Source organism: Pocillopora verrucosa, chromosome 5, assembly GCF_036669915.1.
Source record: "Pocillopora verrucosa isolate sample1 chromosome 5, ASM3666991v2, whole genome shotgun sequence".
NCBI classification, from domain to species: Eukaryota; Metazoa; Cnidaria; class Anthozoa; order Scleractinia; family Pocilloporidae; genus Pocillopora; species Pocillopora verrucosa.
This window is the reverse complement of record NC_089316.1, coordinates 9,989,919-10,007,008: the sequence shown is the minus strand read 5'-3', so window position 1 is coordinate 10,007,008 and position 17,090 is coordinate 9,989,919. Positions and strand designations below refer to the sequence as shown.

The window sequence follows — 17,090 nt, the reverse complement described above, 5'->3', positions numbered from 1 at the left end:
TTCTGATCGGCTGAAAACGAGTGCATTCCGATGTAACACGAGTACAAATTACTAATAGCGCCTTCTTTTACTATTTGAGTACGTGCTGAGTAATCCCACCGCCTACCTAACCCTTTAACTCCCAAGATCTCATCAGTAATTCTCCTTACTGTCTGCCATACAATTCTTATTATGTCAATTTGGAGAATTTGATATTGGATCAACTAATAATCCTCTTATCGATATTTTACTTTATTCTCATCACTTCTATGCTTGATATTGTATTGATATTGTAAGGAGAGATTCTCTCTTAGTCACTCATGGGAGGTAAAGGGGAAAGGGAATTGGAACAATATTTGACAACTTCAACTGAAAGCTATTATTAGCGCTAGTTTGGCTGAGCGGAGTCGTGTTTCAGAGCTAGGTTCTTTGACAGTACGTTGATCAAAAATATGTTTGAGCGACAGAATGGCAAATGACACGAAAAAGAGATGTAATGTCCATAGTGAAAAGAGGTTTGTCTTGGCTAAGGAAATTAACGACACGAACAATTTCAAGTGCGTGTTGGTTGCCTTTAATGTATTTGACAATAGAAGTCATAAATGTATAAATAAATGTACTTAACTCTAGATTTTAATTTCTTGGTATTTCTCGCTCTAATTGTTGTGACTCGTTTAATTTCAAAGATGTACGATGACTGTTTGATGCAAAATTTAACAGTGCATCTGGTAGCATATGTCTAGAGCTAATTATCCTGAATTGTAATTCCTTTCGTCTATCACTAATGAAGATCATCTCTGCTTGAGTAAAGATAACTTCCTAGTCTGCTAGTGCAGAGATTATGAACCACACAAGAAATTTGTTAAAACCATAACAAGCGTAAAACTGTGCAATTCTTGCCATTTCAACAGGAAAATACATGAACAGCTGCTACATTTTTTGATAAACAGCCATTTTATTGACAGTATTGGTTGAACCTGAAATGTCTTGTCTACCTGGACTACGTGACGCCTTGAATATAATCACCGCGTAATACAAATAACTTTTCAGCTGCTGTTGCTTGGTGTTGTTTCAAAAGGTTGAGTTCCTCTCCTCTGAAACAACGCATTTTATTCCGGAAAAAAAAACTGTTTACCGTAGTTCATTTAGTCATAAGTTTATAATGATTGACTCGTCGGCAGGGAACAAGACCTTGGAAAATGCGTCTGCGTCCACAAGAAGTTCTATTTCCAAGGCAGAAGGGATCGCAGTATGCAGTGCTCTCATTTTATCTTCGGTCCTTATCATTGCAGGAAATTTGCTCACTCTGCTTCTCTTTGCAGTTACCAAACCACTTCGTAGGAAAAGTTTATTTTTAGTCATGAACATGGCGTTTGCTGATTTGATGTTAGGAGCCATCACTCTGCCCTTTTATATTTACGTTAATGGAGGTTACTATCAGCTTTGGACAGCAAAATATGACTCTGAACACATGGCCTACCGAATATTTTATACAAGTTTCGATAGCATACTTATGTATGGCTCATATATATCTGCAGCCTCTATTTCTTGCGAGAGACTTTATGCCGTATTTTGGCCGTTTAAACACCGTTCATTATCCACCAGAACATACCGCGGCATCATTTTCTTAATTTGGACATCCGCTGTCTTGGTGTCTACATTAACAACTTTGTCATATGTTTTGAGTTCATTTGAATCTATTTTCTTGGTTTTCATCCCCGTTTCGTCGGGTCTAACACTCATCATATGTTTCTGTAACATCGCGATCTGGAGAAATTTTCAACGCGAGAGTGTTGCCTCACAGCATCGAAATGGAGCTTCGCGAAACAGACGCTTAACAAAGGCCCTACTTCTGGTGTCCATACTGGCTTTAGCATGCTGGCTTCCCTTCATTATCATGAACCTATTAGTCTATATATATGGAACTGAGACATTAATAGCATGGGTTTATTTCATGATGAACACTCTTAATTATTCTAACTCTTTTGTCAATCCGATTGTATACGTATTTAGAATTCCTGAGTTTCATCAAGCGCTGCGTTCTTGCTGTACGAAGGGGAGACCAGCCATTGAGATGGTTAAAATCGAGAAAAGAAACCGCCCAACGTCAGAAATAGAACTAAGAAATTTTACGAACCGATCCCACTCGCCTGTTAGTTGAGGTTAAACGAGAAGATATGGAAACTAGGTTTTATTCAGTTGAGATAAGAGGACCGCTGGCGTTGTTACTGAGTAGTGACATTCATAGGAGGCAGGAGCAATAAATGTGCAGTATTGTAAGAAAATAGGATAGCGTTCTTAGATTTTCGATTTTATGCTTCACAGAGCCCTGTTGTTGTATAGGGTTGCTTTTTGCAGTAACCAGTTAAGTATGAATTTCATCCAATAATAAAAATATGCTGTTTTATTTATCCTATCTGAGATAAAATAACCCGTCATGTTATAAAAAAAAATTAACTCTCAATAAATATGATAATTCTAGCTCTTAAGTTCTTGCTTAAATTCACACACCTATACTTCTTGGTTTGTCAGAACATGTCAATAGCCATCTTACCGACCGCGCCCTCAAGAGTTTGAAATGAAAATACATGTTATTTGCCATTTATTATAAGGATAACGATCGGGTATTTAGATAAAGTACAATTTAAAACATATTTAAAGAACACCGAATGCATGAGACACCCGCACAGTAACTCAGCCCGTAGACATCGTTATCTGCACGTGCGAGGAAGTAAGTGGAACGTTCACTGCACGTGGTAAAGATATCATGTTTTCGATACAGAAACTCTGATATTTCATCGCTATCTATGTAATAAAACTTTGTACTTTGGGCGGTGAAAACAGCTAAGTTATTTCTGACAGTTTCCAATAAGACATAGGTTTGAAGATTAAGTACCTCTACGCCTCGAATGATATCCATGTCACGGGTAACACATTTAAAACTAGTGGAGTGGAAATTGTTGATAAGCAATCGAATTCTTTTCATGTGTGAAGACTAGGAAATAAAATGTCTCTTACTTATGTAAATAAATTCATCAGTTTAAGCACACAGATGTGTGTGATGACATAAAACCCACAATCTTATTATTAGTTTCATATTATCAGACGCTGAGGCACTCGAGATCTCTCTCTCCCTCGACCAAAATGTGACTAAGTACATTTTTGAGAGATTAACCGACAAAATAGAAGAGATGGTTTATATATATATATATTTTTTAATAAAAATAACTAAAAATAGCTCACTGCATCGCATTACACATATGTGAAGCACATTTTCTCTGAAAGGATATACACGCTTTTTTTTTTTCATAAAACATTAAGGAATATTTTCTCTTCTTGCCGAGAAATGGTGACGGTTTTTTCGGGTTAGGTAATTTGTGGATTGATAACTAATGAGGGGTCTTAAGGAAAAACGAACCTGACGAGAGTGTTAAAGTGTGTGGCTCCGAGTGTGTTAACAAAAAATACATGAGCAGCTGTTTGTAACTTGATGAAAAGACATGACACTGAAAGGAAGCTGAATTCATGAGATGTTCAATTAAAATGTGCTGTCGATAGCGGAAAGGAGATCACGAAACTATCACGACCACTATAGATAGAAAAAAGTTCTCTTTAAATATATCGTTTCTATACTGACTTAATTTACTATGTTGGCTTCCTTTGATCACCAGTACCATGGAAGTTTCATGACATGGTGACCATTTTAAATTATTCTAACTCTTTTCTCAATCCAGTTGTATTTACAATCAGAATCCCTGAGTTTCAGCAAGCGCTTCGCTCTTGCTTTACGAAGAGGAGAGAAGCCATTGAGACGGAACAAATAGAAAGAAGAAATCGAACGTTTGCACTTAGAACGCCATCGATAACGCTTAGAATATTATGAATCGATCCCACTCGCCTGTAAGAAGAATTTGAAAGGGGAAGATTTCAGTCAACTGACACTAGAGGAGCCCGGGCATTGATACTAATTAGTGAGATACATTAGAAGTAGAAGTCATATCGATGGTGTTTTGTCCGAAAATACGATAATTTCTTACCTGTTTGTTAAGATTTAGTGCAAATTTTACCCAGGGATTGAAATATGCTGTTTCATTTATCCTCTCTGAGTATAATTTCTTACCATGCTACAAACGAATAACAATCTTTAGTATTGTAATTTTAGCCCTAATGTTATTGCTCAAAGAACACCCCTTTAGAACTTCCTAATCGCCTGCGAGTGGAAATGGCGCCTTCACAACTCTTAAGAAGAATGTTCAGAGGTCACTGCTCCGAAAGCAAAAATTTTTCCTCCGAACTGTTAGCTAATCTAAGCCAAAACAATGTTTGCAAAATAATAATGAAAATAAAACCCTTCTTGAAAAACAAAACTACCATTTTGAGGAGCTGGTTGCCATGACGACAGTTGTCCTCAGAAGATATCCTATTTTCAAAACAAGATAAATTCTGGTGTTTCTTTAGAGAATAATACATGGGCGCGCGTATATATGGATAAATCACGAGTGAGCGCAGCAAACTTGTAAGATTTCGAGTTGAACAAGACAAGAGAAATTCCCTATCTACAAGCAACAATGTCGTTTTTATTTATTATAGAAACACCATGGCCCTTTGCTGACAAGAGAAGTCAACTATAAATTTATTGATAAATTAAAAAGAAAAAAAATAGCATCCATGTCCCCAGATTATGGCGGCTAGAACATTGAAAAATCGTATTGCTCACAGGCAGTGACGTTCAAACTCTCCCAGAAGGGGAAGAAAACCATATATACGAAAAAGGAAAACCTACAGTCACTTATTCAGTGGCTTTGGTAATGGCGTTTCTCGCGGCTGACAACGAAAATCGACAACTAGAAGATCTGCCGCAAACCGACTTTTGACGTTTACCTGAAAGACTCCTTCTGTCGGAAAGAACAAAGTCAATAAATGAGTTTTATAAATTGAAAATTACGCTCATTGTTGTTTTGTAATCACGATTCAACGCATGTTTCCATCTTGAGCCTTAGCGCCAACGCACTGTACGATTGTCCATTCTTTTATTGTCATTCATTAATGAAGGCAGCTTTTCTTGTCACTAAAGAGCTATTGTGTTTAAATGATAAATAAAATAATACATGGTTGCTTCTAGACATGGAATTCCTCTTCTCGTGTTCTTCGCGTTAACTTTGCTTTTCAATGCTGAGTTCTTAAGAAACTGGCGAACGAGCAAATAATAATAAAGCCACGGGTTTATTATCTTTTCATTCATCAATTCCTGCTCCTAACAATACCCGCCACATATAGCTCTTACAGAGCTATACTTTGACGATAATAAAAGTGACAGGTCAGTAGCGCGGCAGTTGAAAATATCGATAGTATCATACACCCCCTATCCTATCTGGGCAAAATATCGTCTCATTTTGCGAAAAAATAAACTCTTCATAAAAATGATAGTTCCAGCTCTTAAGTTATTGCTTAAATTAACACACCTATACTTTTAAGATTGTCAGAACATGTCAATGGCCATCTTACGGACCGTGCCCTCGAGAGTGTGAAATAAAAAATAAGGTAAAATAAAGAGCGTACAGCTATAACTGCCGTAACTGAAGTTTAAGAATGTTATTTTGCTATTTATTTTAGGGAGAACGATCGCCTGTTTAGATCAAATACAATTTAAAACATATTTCAAGAACACCGAATGCACAAGACACCTGCACCTGCACAGGCGGTAACTCAGCCCGTGGACAAGACACTTCAATTTTGACATAAAAATATATAACGAAATAGTTTTTTCCTCCGAACTTAGGGCTGAGTCAGGCTTGATGTTCGTAATATAAAAATAGCCCTTCGTGAAAAGTTATCAAGAGGTCATTTTTAAGTGCACGTGCGAAGAGAAATTGTACAAAACTTTGTACAAGTGGGCGATGACAGCTGAGTTCTTTCCGACAGTTTCCAATGAGACATAGGTTTGAAGATTAAGTACCTCTCCGCCTTGAATGATCTCAGTTTCACGTGCAACAAAATTGAAACTAGTGGACTGGAAATTGTTAATAGCAATCGAATTCTTTTCATTTGTGGAGACTAGGAAATAAAATGTTTTATTTTAATATACAAATTCATTCAAGCACACAGATGTATCCGGTTACCTCGACAGGAAAGAGAACTCTAATAGAACGTCCAGTAATCGTAACTTTAGTTCGTCTATTATGAACCCATAATCTGATTATTAATTTCTTATTTTCAGACGCTGAGGTACTCAAGATCTCTCTCTCCATCGGCTAAAATGTGACTAAATACATTTTTGACGGATCAACCGAGAAAAGAGGAAATGGTTTATATCATAAAATAATAACTAAAAATAGCATACTGCATAGAATTACAGATCCGTGAAGCACATTTTCTCTGAAAGGATAAAAACGGTTTTTTTTTCCATAAAACATTAAGGAACATTTTCTCTTCTTGTCAAGAAATGGTGACGGTTTTACGGGTTGGGTAATATAGAGACTGATCACTAACGAAGAGTCTTAAGGAAAAACGAAATTGTGTTAACAAAAAATACGTGAACAGCTGTTACAATTTGATGAAAAGACATGATGCTAAAAGGACACTGAATTCATGAGGTATTCAATTAAAATGTGCTGTCGATGACGGCAAAGAGATCACGAAATTATCACGACCACCAAAAATTGATCGATTGAGGAAATACCCTATGACTGACCCTCTGCGAGAAGATGTTACTGCAATTCCGTGTCGCGAGCTGCTTTCCTCTATTTCATTTAGAATATCGTGTCATCCTCGGAAAACAACAAGGGAAATCGAGAAAGGGAAAAAACAATCAGATACACAAACGGAAGAAGATCCATCAAATCTTTGACATAAGCAGTCCTCTAGAGTACGAGCTGTCTCTCCTTTTCGGTCCAGTCTATTGCGCGAGTCCAAAAAAGTGAAAAATAAATAAATAAACAAACAAACATAAACGCGTGTCGCGGAATGACAAAATTCGTAATTCTTTTCGACAACGTCGGCAATGGAATATAAATCAACGGGCTCTTTGATCCTGCTCATTCATGTTATGGCTAAAGTTTGTATTGATTTCTTGGACTTGTTGAATATAGGTACAGTTGAATTCGGTTTATGTGAAATTTCAAGACTTTTGGAATAAATTTTTTCTTTTTATTTTTGGGCAGTTGTGTGATAAGAAAACCTTTGCATTCGTCGTGATGGGAATTGGAAAAAAAAACTTATGTGGGCTGGAGGTGGGATGGGCAGAGATCATTAGGCAGACAGTGTCCTTTTTGAAGATTTTAGATATATGAAAATTCACATATTTGCACTGCGGTGGAAAGATGAAATTAGGAGACCCTCGCAGCTAAGAACACTACTGAAACGAGTAGTTCTAAATAAGACCTGAAAAAAATTTCAGGCCCGTACGGGATTTGAACCCATGACCTCTGCGATATCGGTGCAGCGCTCTACCAATTGAGCTAACAATTGGTGTGTGTTTGTGGGGTGGAGGGTGGGCTGGGTTTGGCATAATCAGGTATCAAATATTGCTCTTTTACGATCATTTCCACTATTGTGAAATATTCCTTGCCCGTTTCTTGATATCTTTTTTTTTTTTTTTTTTTAACAAAGCGGCCATTGCATTTGGTTGTTAACAAAGTGGTCACAATCGTTCCTAATAGAATTTTAAGCCTTCATATCGTCTGATTTTCACTTACTAATATTTGCGTAGTCACCAAACAGATGAGGGATAAAACCATCAGAAAAGTAAACAAATGGCCAGTCACGAAAGCAACGCTTCGCTTTTCCCTATAAAAATTCGCTGGTTCCTCTTGTAAGCCAATAACAATATAAGGCACATATGTGAAAATCAGTGTTTGTACACCCCTAAACGTTGAAAATATTTCAAGTCAAAGGAACAGTCTTGGTCTCGATTCGCATTTTTGTCAACAAAATGAACACATATCGGTTAAAGAGAGGAAATATACGGACCACGTGCAAAGCTGTTAATTGTTTCTCGCATATTACAAGTGTTAAATATTCAATAGTGACATCTCATTTACATCCATATCTACTCTTATTAAGTTGGTAAATTCTGTACAGACATCACACCAACCAACTCGCGCGCAAAGTGAGAAGACTATATAAAGGCTTGAAATTATATTAAGAACGTGTAATAGTGTAGTTTGATCGTCCGGGTGAGTGTAGTCCTGAGAAGGACTGTTGTCAGTAATGGTGACTGACGTTACGACAATGTGAGCGGAAGTCATCATCAGAGTCAAATAGGTTGTTGTCAGTCGAATGTACTTAGTACGGTTTGTGTAAACTGATTGGTCAGTTTTGCCGTGATGTTATTGGCTGTAAGACTCAAGTGGCGTAGGTCAGTCGTGATTGGTCGGTTTGGATCCGTTAGTGAAGTTAGGTCGTTCTGTTCGGTTCGTTTGTAATGTTAATGTCGTGAATGAGTCGTTTGTATGGTGCCGGTAGTGGTTGACACCTGTTGAGGGGAGTCTGTTCCAAGTTAGTAAACCAGCTTTCCAGGGTCAGTCGTTGAAAGTAGTCGGTGCTGCAGGTTAGGCATTGCGCAGAGTCCCAGTCAATAGTGTGGTTCGTAAGTCGGTGATGTTCAGCAATGTGATTGTTAACATCGCCTTTCCTCGTCGCTCGTTTGTGTTCAGTCAGCCTAGTTGTGAGGTTTCTTCCGCTCTCACCGATATACTGCTCCTTGTCTGTTCCTCGGTTAGTCTCCGTCTTTGATGTTAGTCAGTAACTGACGTAGTGTGGTAATAGGTTTGTGAGCGACGCGGATATTGAATGGTTGTAGGATGCGTGAGATGTTCTCAGATATGCCCTTTATGTATAGTATAGTGGCTGTGGTCGTAGGGGTTGCGTTGTCGTTAGCTTCGGTAGTAGTAGTAGGTCTGTGAGTGTTACGTTGGATGAAGTCTTCGTTGTAGTTGTTCTTTGAAATAGTATATAATATCTTAGAGTATAATTTCTTACCATGCTACAAACGAATTACAATTTTTAGTATGATACAATTGTAGCCCTAATGTTATTGCTCAAATGACATCCCTTTGGACTTTCCTAATCGCCTACAAGTGGAAAGGGCGCCTTCAAAACTCCTAAAGATCCTTTTTCAAAGAAATTAAATCGATTTAAGAGGAATGTTCTGAGGTCACTGCTCCAAAAGCAAAACTTTTTCCTCCAACTGTAAGCTGATCTAAGCCAAAACAGTGTTTGCAAAAAAATGATGAAAATGAAACCCCTCTTGGAAAAAAAAAAACTACCATTTTGATCAGTGAGCCGGTTGCCATGACGATAGTTGTCTTCATGTGAGAAAAGAAAAATATTATGGTTATTCGCGCGGTGAAGATATCCTGTTCTCGAAACAATATAAATATGTTATTCGCCAGCCGGGAGGTCCGTATTGGGAAAAACTGTGCCCGACTGAGCAAGAGTAGGCCTCGGGCGGTACTCAAGACACAGGGCACAGTTTTTCCAAACACGGACCGACTTAGGCTGGTGAACAACATTTCTATTTTTCCCCTAAACTTAACGAAATTATTTCCGAAAGAAACGAATGATTTAAGGCTATAATTACGGCAAGATCTTCCATAAACCAAACAGTTTCTGAGTGAGTAAATGGTAAGGTTAAATGTTTGAATTCAGTTTTGTCAAATAAAATAAAAATCGATTTTTTCGGCCTCTGAAGGTGGGAAGTAACCTTAAAATAGATCAGAGGTAATGAGTAAGGGACAAAACATCAGATACGCAAACGGAGGAAAATCCATCAAATCATTGACATACGTACGGTAGTCCTCTAGACTACGAGCTGTCTCTCCTTTTCTGTTCAGTCTGTCGCGCGAGTCCAAAAACATTAAAAAAATCCCTCCGATTAAACTGACCTTTGCATTAAAACACCATCACAATCCCGTCTCTTCGCAGGAGAAACCTCACCAGGGAATCTCAACTGATCAAGAAGTAATGTGGGTGTATGCCCTCATATATTCTGCAACTTGCATATTTCTTGGTGATATTCGTTATTTGTTCAACAAATAACGAATATCACTAGGAAATATGTAGTGCATTTACACCAAGCCCGTCTCTTCGCAGGAGAAACCTCACTAGGGAATCTCAACTGATCAAGAAGTAATGTGGGTGTATGCCCTCATATATTCTGCAACTTGCATATTTCTTGGTGATATTCGTTATTTGTTCAACAAATAACGAATATCACTAGGAAATATGTAGTGCATTTACACCAAGCCCGTCTCTTCGCAGGAGAAACCTCACTAGGGAATCTCAACTGATCAAGAAGTAATGTGGGTGTATGCCCTCATATATTCTGCAACTTGCATATTTCTTGGTGATATTCGTTATTTGTTCAACAAATAACGAATATCACTAGGAAATATGTAGTGCATTTACACCAAGCCCGTCTCTTCGCAGGAGAAACCTCACTAGGGAATCTCAACTGATCAAGAAGTAATGTGGGTGTATGCCCTCATATATTCTGCAAACAAATAACGAATATCACCCGGGAAATATTCAGTGAAGTAGTGCATTTACACCAAGCGCGTGAGAGCTAAGATAGTTTCCGAAATCAAATACTCAAGGGAAGAGATTATTAAAGGCAGAGAAAAATTTGAGTGAGACTGCAATCGATAAAAGGAATTCACAAGGTTCACTGCACTGTAAAAGTTAGCGGATCAGTAATGTAAATGAACTTTACAGGAATAAATCATTATTATTTCTCTCTATCTTTGCTATGGCTCTTTTAAATTCAATGGCAAAATTAGAACTAGAGCAGTGCATCGAGTATCATGAGTCAAGCGCAAATTATCCTGAAAGTGTTATTACACTGTTTATTTACAAATTTAATGAAGATTATATCTGATTGACGGATAATAACACCCGAGTGGCCTTACGAAGAAATTTTGAGCCAAGTAAGAAACTTCTAGACGCGTAGGCGCCAAAGATCTCTTTTTTTTTTTTTTCCCATTTCTGAGCTAAATTCATCACAGTAGGATGAATGTTTAGTGCAAATTTGAAAATAGGTCAACGCACTGAGTAGAGAGTTAAAGCAAAATATCTTGGATGTGTCACAACAAAATTCGTTCATCACGGTCATGAAAATTATCTCTCATTGAGAAATGATAACGATATATGCCTCTTCGCTTCGAAAAAAAAAATTTTTATGATTTAAGTAAAGGAAAACACAAGGTGTTCTTGAACGGATTCTTTGTTTATTGAAAGATGATAACGTCCGAGTCGGTTTGTTAATAAATTTTGAGCCGTGCAAGAAATTTGTTAAAAACCTTATGAAGCGGTAAAACTTTTCAGAAAAACACACGAATAGCTGTCACGTTGTTTGATGAACAGACATATATCGTGACATGAAGGGCTCTACGTACACGATATTATTTACTATGTCTACCTCGACAACATGACTGCCTTGAGTAAAATTACTATGACACATAAATGACTTTTCAGCTGTTGTTGTTTCGTGTCGTTGCAGAAGATCGAGTTCCTCTCTTTTGAAACACTACATTCTTTCCCGATCAAACGTTTCATCTCGTAAACCATTTAGTTACAAGTTAGCTTTGTTTGAGGCACCGGCAGTGAACGAAATCCTACAAATAAGTCCAAATTTGCAAGAAGTTTCCAAAGCAGAAGGCATCTGTCCCAATCATAACAGTAAACTTGCTTACTTTTAAAATAACGTCTATGAGAAAATTACGCCCTTCTGATCGGCTGAAAACGAGTGCATTCCGATGTAACGCGAGTGCAAATTACTAATAGCGCCTTCTTTTACTATTTGAGTACGTGCTGAGTAATCCCACCGGCTACCTAACCCTTTAACTCCCAAGATCTCATCAGTAATTCTCCTTACTTTCTGCTATACAATTCTTATCATGTCAATTTGGAGAATTTAGTATTGGATCAACTAATAATCCCCTGATTGATATTTTACTTTATTCTCATCACTTCTATGCTTGATATTGTATTGATATTGTAAGGAGAGATTCTCTCTTAGTCACTCATGGGAGGTAAAGGGGTAAGGGAATTGGAACAATATTTGACAACTTCAACTGGAAGCTATTATTAGCATTAGTTTGGCTGAGCGGAGTCGTGTTTCAGAGCAAGGTTCTTTGACAGTATGTTGATCAAAAAAATTTTTGAGCGACAGAATGGCGAATGACAGTAAAAAGAGATGTAATGTCCACAGTGAAAAGAAGTTTGTCTTGGCTGAGGAAATTAAAGTCACGAAACTTTCAAGTGCGTGTTAGCTGTCTTTAATTTATGATGGTAAAGTTTTGACGATATATAGGAGCCATAAATATACTTAATAATTACACGCAAAATTAAATAGTGCATCTGGTAGCATGTGTTTAGAGCTAATTATCCTGGAGCGTTATTACACATTTCGTCTATCACTAATGAAGATCCTCTCTCATTGAGTAAAGATAACTTCCTAGTCTGCTAGTGCAGAGATTTTGAGCCACACAAAAAATTTGTTGCAACCATAACAAGCGTAAAACTGTGCAATTCTTGCCATTTCAACAAGAAAATACCTGAACAGCTGTCACGTTTTTTGATAAACAGTCATTTTATTGACGGTATTAGTTAAACCTGAAATGTCTTGTCTGCCTGGACCACGTAACTCCTTAAATATAATTACCACGTAATACAAATAACTTTTCAGCTGCTGTTGCTTGGTGTTGTTTCATAAGGCTGAGTTCCTCTCCTCTGAAACAACGCATTTTATTCCGAAAAAAAAACTGTTTACCGTAGTTCATTTAGTTCTAACTTTAGAATGATTGACTCGACGGCAGGGAACAAAACCTTGGAGAATGCCTCTGCATTCACAAGAAGTTTTCCTTCCAAGGCAGAAGGGATCGCACAGTGCAGCGCTTTCATTTTATCTTCGGTCCTAATCATTGCAGGAAACTTGCTCACTCTGGTTCTCTTTGCAGTTACCAAACCACTTCGTAGGAAGAGTTTTTTTTTAGTTATGAACATGGCGTTTGCTGATTTGATGTTAGGAACCTTCACTCTGCCCTTTTATATTTTCGTTGTTGGAGGTTATTATCAACTTTGGACAGCAAAATATGACTCTGAACACATGGTCTACCGAGCATTTTATACAAGTTTCGATAACATACTTTTGTTTGGCTCATATATATCTACAGCCTCTATTTCTTGTGAGAGATTCTATGCCGTATTTTGGCCGTTTAAACACCGTTCATTATCCACCAGAACATACCGCACCACCATTTTCTTAATTTGGACATTCTCTTTCTTGGTGTCTACATTAATAACTTTGTTATATGTTTCCAGTTCATTTGAATCTGGTATGTATGTTTTCATCCCTGTTTCGGTGGGTCTAACAATCATCATATGTGTCTGTAACATCGCGATCTGGAGTAATTTTCCACGCGAGAGAGTTGCCTCACAGCATCGAAATGGAGCTTCGCGAAACAGACGCTTAACAAAGATCCTTCTTCTGGTGTCCATACTGGCTTTAATATGTTGGCTTCCCTTAATCATCATGGACGTATTAATCTTTTTTACTAGGACATCAATACCACGGAAGTTTTATTACATGGTGAACATTTTAAATTACTCTAACTCTTTTGTCAATCCGATTGTCTATGTATTCAGAATTCGTGAGTTTCAGCAAGCGCTACGTTTGTGTTGCACGAAGAGCAGACCAGCCATTAAAATGGTAAAATTCAAAGGAAGAAACCGCAGAACGCCAGAGATAGAACTAAGAATATTCCGCAACGATCCCACTCGCCTGCAAGTTGATGTTGAACGAGAATATATGGAAACTAAGTTTTAGTCAACTGAGATAAGAGGACCTTCCGCATGTTTACTGAGTAGTGACATCCATAGGAGGAAGAAGCCATAAATGTGGAGTATTGTAAAAAAAATAGGATAACGTTCTTAGATTTTCAATTTTTTATTTCACAGAGCCCTGTTGTTGTATAGGGTTGCTTTTTGCAGCAGAAGTTCACACCAGTTAAGTTTGAATTTCATCCAGTGATAAAAATATATTGTTTTATTTATTCTATCTGAGCAAAATATCGTCTCATTTACGAAAAAAATAAACTCTTCATAAATATGATAATTCTAGCTCTTAAGTTACTGCTCAAATTCAGACACCTATACTTTTAAGTTGTCAGAACATGTCAACGGCCATCTTACAAACCGCGTCCTCAAGAGTGTGAAATAAAAAATAAGATAAAATAAAGAGCGTACAGCTTTCCCTGCCTCCAAACTAAAATCAAGTAAAGTTTAATCATGTTGTTTTGCCATTTATTATCGCTCGTTTAGATCAAATATAATTTAAAATATATATAAGGAACATCGAATGCACATGACACCTGCAGGTAACTCAGCCCGTGAACAAGACCTTTTAATTTTGACATAAAAAAATATCACGAAATAAAATTTTCCTCAAAACTTTAGGGTGAATCAAGTTTGATGTTCGTAATATAAAAAAGAGCCCTTCGTGAAAAGTAAAACCGCCATTTTGCTAAAGCGGGTTACCATGACGTCATTTTTATCCGCACGTGCGAAAAAATAAGTAGAACGTTCACCGCGCGTGGTAAAGATATCATGTTTTTAAAACAGAAATTCTGGTATTTCATCGATATATTTATATATCATAAAACTTTAGACAAGTGGGCGATGAAAACAGCTGATTTCTTTCCGACAGTTTCCAATGAGACATAGGTTTAAAGATGAAGTACCTCTACGCCTCGAATGATCTTAGTTTCACGGGCATCATAATTTAAACTAGTGGAGTGGAAATTGTTGACAAGCAATCGAATTATAGCCTGATGTAAACACCTTGGAGGTTGGGAGAACACTCGATAAGCTGGAAACCACTCCGCTTCGCGTCGTGGTTTCCTACGCTTATCTCGTGTTCTCCCAACCTTCCGCGTGTTTACATCAGGCTATGTAAACACAGAAACCATGTTATATTTCTTCACTACAACCGACCCAATTTGATGGAACAAAATGACAAATATAGCTCTTAAGATGGCACTGTAATGGTAGTTATCTCATGTGTAGCAGATCAATACTTCTTCCCTGTTGAGGGCAAAGGCACTGAAATTTCTCCGTTGGTTCAGTTCCGCATTTTTGAGTTAAGGTCAATGAAAAGTTTCATTTGGGTTCTTCAGTTTATCAGGAAAAAGACTAAAAGCCACGCAGTTTTTAAAACTGATCGGGTAATTTTTTCTGCTTATAGCTATAAGCTGTGAGATTTTAGGTAGTTCTGTTTTTCTATGTCAATGTTTCGAAGTTGTCGGTAGGGCGTTGGTAGGTGTTGTTATCTCTTCAGGATTTCACAGTTTTGATTTAGTAAACCAATTTTCCAAAGTCAGTCATTGAAAGTTAATAGAACTGTATATCAAACACTGCCGGCGAGAGTGAGTCAACAAACAATTGTGTCCCACAATATGACCTTCGATATAAGTATGACCAATTCACGGTCTTAAGATTTTAATTTAAGAGTTTCTTTCCTTCCTTTAGGCCTCCCCTAAAGTCCTATGTGACAATACTATCTTAACGATATCACCTCTTTGCGACATCAGCTATGAAAATTGAGGCAAGACTTCCGCACAGACCCATATGTAATCAGGCATGCAGTTCTTTTGATGAAGAAAACGCTGATTTACAATGGGTATACAATTTCCTTTGGGTATACAGCTTTAATTGAGATCAATATGAGATAATCGGAAATCTTTCTTTCAATTGATAATTTTGATGCTGATTATTAACAAAACAAATGAGTGATCATCCCTACGAGATCAACAACTTAAGATTCAGTTTTCTCTGCCTAGGTTTCGTCAATAACCAATTCAACTCTATGTAATGTAACAAATTTTTCCAAGATCACTTGCACCAAATAGCGTAAATTTATCATAAGATTGTCACTCAAGTGTAGGCTTAACAATCTGCACCATCACAAACTATTCCATTTTTGAGTACTCAAACCAGTCAAATCCTGAGTAAAGAGTTAGGGAGCCAACAAAATGTCGGCTTATTTTTCCTTTTTCTTCACTTTTAATTCGGGGGAAAAGATCTTTTGTGATAAGATTTCCTTTCAATGTTATGTTGGAGGCTTGTGTAGCTTTTCTACGAGCTAAGTGCAGTTTTCTGCATTCGGAGCTCCTATAATGTGTTTTAAATTGTCGTTGATCTAAATACGTAACAATTATCTTTAATTAAATCAACCCTCTTATACAGAATACCTGAGGCCCATTGCTCGCGTAAACCGCGGTTTGGGTTAGCAAAATGGTGAGATGTTATAATCACATTGGATAAATGAAGAAACGTATTTGATTTCCTTATGTGCCGCTGCTACGAAAAGATACCATATAACACACACAAAAAAATTGTACTGGGGCAAGTAATAAACTTAAAGCAGGCAATTATCGTATTTTCTGAGAAGACGCCATATTTCTGACTCTTGCTTCTATTGTACCTCACTAAATAGCATCAAAGCCAAATGGTCCTCTTGTCACAACTAATTAAAATTGAGTCTCCATATCTTCTTGGTCAAACATTACCTGCAGCCGGGTGGGATCGGTGCAATATTTTCATAGCTCTTTCTCCGGCGTTCTAAGTGTAGTGCGGTATCTTTTTTCGATTTGTCCTGTCTTCGTGGCTGTTCCCTTTTTAGTGCACGACAAACGTAGCGTTTGCTTAAATTCAGGAATTCTAAATATATACACAACTGGATTGAAAAAAGAGTTGGAATAGTTTAAAATGTTCACCACAAAATTAACCAGATGTGATAATGATTCCCCAGTTATACAGATTAAAATGTTTATGATAAGTAAGGGAAGCCAGGTTATTAAAGCCAACATGGATACAAAAAGTAGGGTCTTTGTTAAGCGTTTGCTTCGCGAGGCTCTGTTTTGTTGCTGTGAAGTAAACCTTCCGTGTTGAGAATTTATCCAGATACCAATGTTACAGACACATATTATGATTGTTAGACACAATTGGACGATGACTACCACGTACAAAGCAGATTTAAATGAACTAAAGACACCTAACAAAGTTAGAATTGAAGACAGAAAGACAGCGAGTATCCAAAGTATGAAAATGGTGAT

At 37.3% G+C, this 17,090-nt stretch overlaps 1 protein-coding gene across 1 annotated transcript; it reads left to right on the top strand.

The window, feature by feature from the left end:
- The first annotated feature begins 1,047 nt into the window (after positions 1 to 1,047).
- On the top strand, positions 1,048 to 2,408 carry LOC131793273 (adenosine receptor A3-like). Its single transcript, XM_059110682.2, has one exon. The coding sequence runs from the start codon at positions 1,142 to 1,144 to the stop codon at positions 2,138 to 2,140; it is 999 nt and encodes a 332-aa protein (XP_058966665.2). The 5' UTR covers positions 1,048 to 1,141; the 3' UTR covers positions 2,141 to 2,408.
- The last annotated feature ends 14,682 nt before the right edge of the window (positions 2,409 to 17,090 follow it).